Genomic DNA, 9,940 nt, shown 5'->3' on the forward strand with positions numbered 1-9,940 from the left:
CCAAATTGAATAGCAAAATTGATCAGTGAACTCTTATGGCCTGTTTAGGCACCAAACTACACAAAATGTCTTACAAATGATACATTTTATTGCATTTTGTTCTTGAAATAGAAAGAGCAAATAAAATACTTGCGGTATGATACAACCCAAATATATTCATAGCCACATGACCTTATATATACAGACCAATAGCTTACATGCCCGTACTTCTTGAATTGTATATTTGTTTGCTCTCTGAGCAATCCAATTTGTATACATGCTATACTTTGAGAATGTATCTTCTCATTTGATTTTTTGTTTCCTTTACATCTTTAAAAAAAAAAAAAAATCAAATACAAAATTAAAGTAATAATAATAATTAAAAAAAAAAAAAAAAAAAGATCACTTAAGACACATACTTTTTTCTTTATTTTAGTTGGAGTGGAAAGGGATAGGACCCCCTGACAGGTTTTTAATTCTGCTTGTGTCCCCATTGAGGGGGGTATTTACCCTCTCTATCTGTCCTGTTTACCATTTTCACTGAGCTTGAAAGTAAAAGAAAATCTCAAATGTTGGGTTATCACCGGAACAGTAGTAGAGTGGAATTCTTTCACACTGGACACTAGTTCTGGTGTGAATCAGGGATCCCCTCACTTTGCAAGGATTTCTTTTCACTCCCCGTTTAGCTATGGGACCAAAGATGGTAAAAATACATTTTTCATGGGGTTTATTATAACCCTCCCTTATTTTATATATTGAAATAAAATGGAAAAATAAATAAACATGATTATTATTAATAATAATAATAATAATAAAGACGATTAACACCAACCTCTGCCTTACTTACATCCTCTTTTTGCCCCGTGTGAAGGAATGTGTAGATTTTACCTCTGATTCTAGATACAAGGAAACATTCTACCTGAGTAGTCTATATAGCTGTGTAGTAATATGTGCTAATAAAGTTACTCAGAATATCCAGTGACAATATATTTGTAATGATGAGCAGAAAATGATACAAAGATGATGAGAACATGTAATGTTTAATGTACTGACACCTTCGAAATCTCTAACAATCTCTCCCATCACATCACACAGGGATCTGATGTCCCCGGCTGATGTTTTTGTTCCAGGCTCCTTCTACTCAGCTATAGACGAGCAGATTTGTGTGTTGGAGGGAAATGTTTCCTGATCTTCTCTCTTCACTCATGTCATGTGGAGATGATTTAGTTGGAGATGTGAGAAGATTGTTTTCTGATGGGAATGTGTGTAGAAAAGCAGGTAGAAGGAAGAATGAGACACACACTCAGGAGGTTGGAGGTGTTTGCAGCCTCTGTGTTCAGCCTCCTGAGCAGATGATGAGAGCGGTAAGTGAGAGATCGATAAGTGACATCCAGTGAGCAGATCGGGTCCCCGATAAAGATCGGCCATCCTTCCATTTCATATTAAAATCGTTTATCTCTCTGACGGGGAAACACAAGAAGAGAGAGAAGATTCTCCAACACTGAAATAAGAATTAGTGGGCGTGTTTAAGGTGTAACCAATAGCAGCGCAGAAGACAAATTCTATATCAACCAATAGCGGCGCAGAACGTCTGTATATAAGGCAGAGCGCCATCCCAGAATGATGTTTCTATTATCTGTTTTAAAAACTCCCTGAGAATCATGACGGAGACTGAGAGCGCCCCAGCCGCCGCTCCTCCAGCGGAGCCCGCCGCCAAGAAGAAGGCGACTAAGAAGGCGACAGCCGGAGGAGGGAAGAAAGGCAGCAAGAAGCCGTCCGGTCCCAGCGTGTCCGATCTCATCGTCACAGCCGTGGCCGCTTCCAAGGAGCGCAGCGGGGTCTCCCTGGCCGCCCTCAAGAAGCTCCTGGCCGCCGGAGGATACGATGTGGAGAAGAACAACAGCCGTCTGAAGATCGCCGTCAGGGCGCTGGTGACCAAGGGGAACCTCGTCCAGGTGAAAGGACATGGAGCCTCCGGATCCTTCAAGATCAACAAGAAGCAGCAAGAGGGCGACAAGGCCAAGAAAACCGCCAAGAAGCCATTGGCTGCTGCTAAGAAGCCGGCCAAGTCCCCCAAGAAACCGGCGGCCAAATCACCCAAGAAGCCGGCGAAGTCCCCTAAGAAGAAGGCGGCCAGCAAAGCGGCCAAGAGCCCCAAAAAACCGGCAAAGGCTGCAGCTGCCAAGAAGGCGACAAAGAGCCCCAAGAAGCCCAAAGCTGCAGCCAAACCGAAAAAAGCCGCCAAGAGTCCGGCTAAGAAGGCGGCCAAAGCCAAGACAGCAGCCAAGCCCAAGAAGGCCGCTCCGAAGAAGAAATAAATCCCAGCAGCCGGAGATCTCCATCTACACCCCCCAAAGGCTCTTCTCAGAGCCACCCACCTCCTCCTAACAGAGCTACACATACCTGCCTACACCCCACCTCCTAACAGCTACACCTACCTACACCCATCTCCTCCTATCAGAGCTACACCTACCTACCTACACCCTTCTACTCCTAACAGAGCTACACATGATATTTCAGTATGTAATGCGGCCATTATGAACGTTCTAAGAAGAATCATTGTAATGATCGTGAGATCTCATCCTCCTCTATGGGCTGATCGATCCTCAGATCTCTAAGCACTATTCCTAGCGATTCTGTTTGGAATAAGAAATGACGTTTCTAGAAAATACAAGAATGTGTCTCCTGAGAGAATCCAAACATTGTTCAATCTGTTCCTAGGAAGTGATTTGTTTTACCGTTAAATATTGTCCCAATGTATCTCTTAGGGAAGATATTGAGGAAGTGTGAATTGTTACTCTGTAATTGTTAGTAATGTTACAGATGAGTTCCATTGTATTTAGGGGACAATAAATCGGTAAAAGGATCTCCTTTATAGATGAGAAATGTGAATTTCTCTGGGATCGGTTTAGAAATGTTACGGATGAGATTTACTTCCACACTGAGGAGCGGAGAGAAAAGAGAAATGCAGTGAAGCTGATGGCCAGGAAAGTGTAGAAATGTAGTAGCGGGGATTGGCAGCATGTAGTAGGGGTGATGAGGCGGGGATTTGCAGCATGTAGTAGGAGTGATGAGGTAGTATGGAGCTCTTTGTGAGGCGGATGTGGTGGCTCTGAAAAGAGCCTTTGTGCTTTGTAGATATAGTATGGAGGGAGATAAGAATGTATTTAGGCCCTCTCTCCGCGGATGCGGCGTGCCAGCTGTATGTCTTTGGGCATGATGGTGACCCTCTTGGCGTGGATGGCGCAGAGGTTGGTGTCCTCGAAGAGTCCTACGAGATAAGCCTCGGAGGCTTCCTGCAGAGCCATGACGGCGGAGCTCTGGAAGCGCAGGTCGGTCTTGAAGTCCTGGGCGATCTCTCGGACTAGGCGCTGGAAGGGCAGCTTGCGGATGAGCAGCTCGGTGGATTTCTGGTAGCGGCGGATCTCCCGGAGAGCCACGGTGCCGGGCCTGTAGCGGTGAGGCTTCTTGACTCCGCCGGTAGCCGGGGCGCTCTTGCGGGCGGCTTTGGTGGCCAGCTGCTTGCGGGGAGCCTTCCCTCCGGTGGACTTACGAGCGGTCTGCTTGGTTCTTGCCATGGCGGAGAAACTCTTCTAATCTCCAGACGGAACAGAAGTGTGAGAACACGGGCTGTGCGGCGTCTATTTATACAGACCGCGCTCCGCGTTTATTGGTTAGTGCTGACCACGCCTTCTTAGGTTTAATTGGACTATTTCTTAGAGCTCTAATCAGCCAATGACTGAGTTGTGTGATTCAGCCTTCAGTAGGGCGGGGCTTTCCCAGCTAGAGGTCACATGGGACAGATTAACCCGAACCTGCCCGGAAAGCTGTGCGCGCCATTCCTGAAATAGGAGACATTAGAAATATTGTGAAGATGAAATGCTTTGTGAAATCCACTAAAGGACAATTTTACTATAAACTGCCCAGGAAGGATCATCGGGAAATGTTTTATTGAATCGGAAATAATTTCTGGCTTTATAAAGTCGTTTTTTTCTTAGTGATCAGTAAGGTGTCAGAGTTTAGATTTGATTTTCAGGTAAAATCTCTAATGAAGGTTTCTATGAAACGTGTAATACTTCCTATCCCATCATATAGAAAGGTAGAGATCTATGAGAAAAGTCATCTCACTATCATGTTCTGTATGTAGCAATGGGGGAGGGGATTCTGCATTCTGAGGACTTGGAATAAAAGAGAAGATATGGAAATGTTTTACATTATTCAATCATCTTCACATTCCATTTCTATTCATCTTCTTGATAATAAAGAATTGATGAGATTTCTCGGTTAAATGTCTCATCTGATGATCTCAGGTTTCAGTGTCGGATTTGGCGGTATAATAGGGCTGATTATTTCTCTGTAACGTTCTTTACAATTCAGGTGGCAAATTTAAAAAGGAGCAATTTGAAATCTGAGCCAATCACAGCTGTGGGCGTTTCCTTCTTCAGTCAATAATGTCTTTCTTATAAGGATTTTAAAGAAATGCATTCTGAAATCTTTAATCGTTTCCCCCCCCCCCCCCCCAAAAAATACTTGTTCAGTAGACTTTTCATTAATTTCTATAGGAAACCTTCTCTAGCAGGGCGAATTCTGGATTGTGAAGTAAAAGAAAAGACTGGAAGAAATGAACATTTATATTTGTAACGTATTTATTATTCTTGGTTAGATAAACTGCCCGACAATTCAGAGGACGGTTGATCGATGTTCCCGAAGGAAGAGATGTCAAATTTTAGTGTCGGATTATTCTATTTGAGATAATTGCAACGTTCCATAGAATTACGGCGGGAAATTTGAATTATATAATGTAAAAAATTCACCAATCACAGTTCTCTGTCTCTAATTCTGCTGAATATCTTCTGGAGATCAAAGGATGGAGGGAAATGTCAGCCAGTCCCTGTAAGGAGATCACATCCTTCCTTCACATTAAATACGATATAAACAAATATAATAACTAAATAAATATATAGCACGTTGTTCCCTCAGCGGGGTCACAATCTTAGGTGAGGAAATCTACAATCAGATCTCCTAAACATCTATATGCCGCACTCACACATTCTTACAATAAAACATCCTCCACAATCTCCCGCCTTACATTGTTACTTTATCTCAAATCACACGTTGGGAAGATCGCGGAGCTTTTATCCCACAACACAATGGAGGAGAGAAGCAAGAAAAACGATACATTGTATCTATTCAATCAGCCCAGCCAAATCTTTGTCTATTTGTATCTATTTCCATCACCAACAGCAGATCGATGTCCATAGATAAAGCCATAAGCTGCCTGATAGGTAAATGACACAAAATATGTACAAAGTATCAGCTACATACAAATCTGATCACAATATCACCTCAGACAGCACACAGTCCTTTATAAAAGTTAGAAATAGAAAAATGTTCCTACGTCATTCCACATGTTTAACACAATTACTAATATCTACACATTTATAGATGAATCATCATTAGCAGATTAAAAACTTAAAGTGTTAGTAATAAAGGAGCTAGGGAATAAAGGCCTCCTCACAGGGTGGTGCTGTGAATGCGAGCATAAAAAGGTGCCACATCCCAAATATAATAGTAAATTGATCAGTGAACTCTTATGGACTTTTTAGGCACCAAACTACACAAAATGTTTTAAAAATTATACCTGTTGTTACATTTTGTTCTTAAAACTAGTGATCGACCGTTATAGTTGTTTTTTTTTTTTTTTTTATTGCCGATACCGATAGTTTGGTCATCGCATATCGGTAAATATCAACCGATATTTTCGTACATTAAAATAAATAAAAAATATATGTTTTATTATTATTTTTTTTACAGGTACTCTTGTGGAGGGATCTGGGGGTCTAAAAGACCCCAAACCCCTCCTCTGCGCTTGGAAACATTCAAAACGCCACGTTTGGCTGTTTTATATGCTGTAATTTATTAGAATTTTGCGCAGAATGTGGGGAAGTCCCCTCCCCCTCCTTGTAATGGCAGGCTGTCCAATGACTTCATTGGAGAATTGTCTTCTTCTATAAAGGACTGTGTGCTATCCGAGGTGATATTGTGATCAGATTTTTGTGTAGCTGATACTTTGTACATATTTTGTGTCATTTACCTATCAGGCAGCTTATGGCTTTATCTATGGACATCGATTTGCTGTTGGTGATGGAAATATATACAAATAGACAAAGATTTGGCTGGGCTGATTGAATAGATAAATGTTTCATTTTTCTTGTTTCTCTCCCCCATTGTGTTGTGGGATAAAAGCTCCGCGATCTTCCCAACGTGTGATTTGAGATAAAGTAACAATGTAAGGCGGAGGATGTTTTATTGTAAGAATGTGTGAGTTCGGCATATACATGTTTATTCAGCTCTGCCGCCTTGTGGTGATTCCTGGTAGAACAGTCGGGTGTGTGTGCATTACGAGGCGATGAATAGGGAATGTATAGAGGCAGAAAGTGGAGATAGATCTCCGCAATAAATCTAGAATCAGGATGGGAATAGAAGGAAGGTTCGATCCACTCCCCTCCCAGTCTAGGCGATCTACAGTACTTATCTAAAGATAATTTAAAGAGAAAAGTTTTCTATTTTCTAAAAATTAATTAACTTCCTAAATGACAAAACACATAAAGATCGGAGTAGAGCTCTGCTGTGATGTCTGTGGGTGGCTCTTAGAAGAGCCTTTGTGTGTTGTTGGGGTGATGGATGGGGGAAGGGTATTACTTGGCGCTGGTGTACTTGGTGACGGCCTTGGTGCCCTCGGAGACGGCGTGCTTGGCCAGCTCTCCGGGCAGGAGGAGGCGGACAGCCGTCTGTATCTCCCGGGAGGTGATGGTGGAGCGCTTGTTGTAATGAGCCAGGCGGGAAGCTTCGCCGGCGATGCGCTCGAAGATGTCATTGACGAAGGAGTTCATGATGCTCATGGCCTTGGAGGAGATGCCGGTGTCGGGGTGGACCTGCTTGAGCACCTTGTAGACGTAGATGGCATAACTCTCCTTCCTGCTCTTCCTCCGCTTCTTGCCGTCCTTCTTCTGGCTCTTGGTCACGGCTTTCTTGGAGCCCTTCTTGGGCGCCGGGGCGGACTTGGCTGGTTCAGGCATGATAAGGGATAAGAATGTTTCCTCCGCTCTGAGAAGAGAAAGTGTACTGGCGCCGCCCTCATGTGCTGCTTATATAGGCGGTCCTATGCAAATGAGCCTCCTCCCTCCTCACTCTTCTATTGGAGGACTCAGCCATGTGATGGGGAGTGACGTCATGCTTTCCTACCTCTTTTACCGATTGGTCTAGATACAAACCTAGAGGTTATTGGCTGGCTTCAAACGTGGCCAATCACAGGGCGAGACGTCATATCATTCAGAGTATAACAAGAAAGGGAGCGGCTCCAGCCATTCACATCTCTTTGAGAACTCCATTATCACAGAATCATGTCTGGCCGCGGTAAACAAGGAGGAAAGGTTCGGGCTAAGGCCAAGACCCGATCGTCCCGGGCTGGTCTGCAGTTCCCAGTCGGTCGTGTTCACCGCCTGCTCAGGAAGGGTAACTATGCCGAGCGGGTCGGGGCCGGAGCTCCCGTCTATCTCGCCGCTGTTCTCGAGTATCTCACCGCTGAAATCCTCGAGCTGGCCGGCAACGCCGCCCGTGACAACAAGAAGACCCGCATCATCCCCCGACACCTCCAGCTCGCCGTCCGCAACGACGAGGAGCTCAACAAGCTGCTCGGGGGCGTCACCATCGCCCAGGGAGGAGTCCTGCCCAACATCCAGGCCGTGCTGCTGCCCAAGAAGACCGAGAGCCACAAGGCCGCCAAGACCAAGTAATCCCCAACTCCTCTTCCTCACCAAACACAAAGGCTCTTCTCAGAGCCACCCACAACTACATACAAAGAGCCTCATACCTCATTCTGTGTCTTACAACAAATCACATCTATCACTCAGTAGGAAAAGTTTTTCATTCCTACAAATACCTCTAAAAAGCAAACAACTTGCTTATTAACCCTTCTAATACCGGGGACTTGTAGTGAGAACATTTCCTACATCTAAAGAGAGCCTTCCACTCATTATTGGAGAATCTCCTTTCTAAAGTTCTCATCTCCCTCCAGGAACTCCTCGTCATTCCCCATCCTTTATTCCTGCTGAATGGATTCTACAAATCAGCAATTACCAAACAAAACATCTTCCCAAGGATCTCCGATATCATCCAAGTCAGGATTCTCCTGTAAAGGAAGAAAAAACGTTCAGAACTGTGATTGGCTCAAATTTCCCGCAGGAATAGCATGGAAAGTTACAATCCTCCCTGATTGGCTGATCTGACATAAAATCTCCCTTCCGGGGAAAATTCATCAACGGTCAGCCTCTGCTTCCAGGCAGTTTTATAAGCATTGAAATGTTACATTGTTTTAGGGTTTGATTTTACTACAGAATCCTCAGCCATTACTGGCGGATGAAAGGAACGCCCACAGCTCTGATTGGCTCAGATTTTAAATTTGCCCGCCTGAATTGTGGAGAACGTTACAGAGAAATAATCAGCCCTATTATACCGCCAAATCCGAGAAATATCAACACTTCATAGTTTTATTTTCACCGCTTAGTGAGGAATGACTACAAATGGAATCTGAAGATGAAAGAAAAGAGAACATATGAAAATGTTTTACATTATTTAAAGTCCTCAGAATCCCCCTCCCCCACACACAACATGAGAGGACTTCTCTCATAGATCTCTACCTTTCTATATGATGGGAAATAAAGGATTGCATGTTTCATTATCAGATCTGTGTAGAACTATATCTCCCCTCTGCCTGATATACAATTTGTACATATAGCAGATGCACAGATTTCTTCTTCCTGTATTACAATCGGAATGTTCACAAAAATTCCATCTTTGAAACATTCTATTTCTAGAATCATCTCAGTATTAGTGATCTCCATTCTTTTCATAATGAAATATACATTTTTAGGTTCAGTTCCAGGATAAACTATGATCTATTCTCTTGACTCAGCAATCGGCTCCACCACCCTGAGTGCTGACTGTACAATCTCCTATAGATCTACTGACCGCCCAATAAGATTCCACATATAATATTGTCCTGTTCTAACATCTATTGTTCAATCTGCTTTATGTTTAGCAGAGTGTATGGGCAGCCAGACATCGCTCCATTCAATTTCTTACTGAAACAATTAGCGGAAGTTCTTATTGTTACACGATAAATATATAGAAATTACATTTCTGAGTTATGAATCATCATCAGCCCTTTGTGTGAGAAGGTGGGTGGCCCTGAGAAGGACCTTTGTTGGGGTGAAGTGGGGTAAGCGGTGGGTGTCAGGGTTTAGCCTCCGAATCCGTAGAGAGTGCGGCCCTGGCGTTTTAGGGCATAGACGACATCCATGGCGGTGACGGTCTTCCTCTTGGCGTGCTCGGTGTAGGTGACGGCATCGCGGATGACATTCTCCAGGAAGACTTTGAGCACTCCGCGGGTCTCCTCATAGATGAGTCCGGAGATGCGCTTGACACCCCCTCTGCGGGCCAAACGTCGGATGGCGGGTTTGGTGATGCCCTGGATGTTGTCCCGGAGCACCTTCCTGTGCCGCTTGGCGCCTCCTTTCCCCAGACCCTTCCCTCCTTTACCGCGCCCAGACATGATGATTCTCTGCTACAAAGACAGACTGAGATCAGCTGTCTGCCCGCCCTCCTTATATACAGCCTGAGCGGACCAGATGGAAACCTTCCTGCGAAAGAGGCGGAGTCACACCATTCATACAAAATAAAGATAATCTTATTCATTTATAAGGCTCCTAATCATTATATTATATTCAGATACATTAATGTTGCATTACATACACAGCAATACATTTCCAGAAGATTCATGTATTCCTTCTTCTCATTTATTTTCGATTTATTCCTGGAGATTACACGAACAGGAAACTTAACACTTTATTACCAGAAACAAAGTAACCAGTTTCATGAAATTGTTCATAGTAATTTCATA

At 43.8% G+C, this 9,940-nt stretch overlaps 4 protein-coding genes across 4 annotated transcripts; 2 read left to right on the forward strand and 2 right to left on the reverse strand.

Annotated features, from left to right (window-relative positions):
* Positions 1-1,640: 1,640 nt before the first annotated feature.
* On the forward strand, positions 1,641-2,297 carry LOC309544011 (uncharacterized protein; the record flags this gene model as incomplete). Its single annotated transcript, XM_082276410.1, has 1 exon — positions 1,641-2,297. One exon carries the CDS (start codon positions 1,641-1,643, stop codon positions 2,295-2,297), a length of 657 nt encoding a protein of 218 aa, XP_082132536.1.
* Positions 2,298-3,146: 849 nt separating this feature from the next.
* On the reverse strand, positions 3,147-3,557 carry LOC309544009 (histone H3.2; the record flags this gene model as incomplete). The annotated part of the gene is made up of 1 exon (XM_082276408.1): positions 3,147-3,557. One exon carries the CDS (start codon positions 3,555-3,557, stop codon positions 3,147-3,149), a length of 411 nt encoding a protein of 136 aa, XP_082132534.1.
* A 3,120-nt stretch (positions 3,558-6,677) lies between these two features.
* LOC309544004 (histone H2B 1.1) lies at positions 6,678-7,058 on the reverse strand (the record flags this gene model as incomplete). Its single annotated transcript, XM_082276404.1, has 1 exon — positions 6,678-7,058. One exon carries the CDS (start codon positions 7,056-7,058, stop codon positions 6,678-6,680), a length of 381 nt encoding a protein of 126 aa, XP_082132530.1.
* A 324-nt stretch (positions 7,059-7,382) lies between these two features.
* Positions 7,383-7,775, forward strand: LOC309544007 (histone H2A type 1-like; the record flags this gene model as incomplete). The annotated part of the gene is made up of 1 exon (XM_082276406.1): positions 7,383-7,775. The coding sequence occupies one exon, from the start codon at positions 7,383-7,385 to the stop codon at positions 7,773-7,775; it is 393 nt and encodes a 130-aa protein (XP_082132532.1).
* Between the last annotated feature and the right edge of the window lie 2,165 nt (positions 7,776-9,940).

The sequence above is a fragment of the Pelophylax lessonae genome, assembly GCF_965119305.1.
Source record: "Pelophylax lessonae genome assembly, contig: HAP1_SCAFFOLD_607, whole genome shotgun sequence".
NCBI lineage: Eukaryota > Metazoa > Chordata > Amphibia > Anura > Ranidae > Pelophylax > Pelophylax lessonae.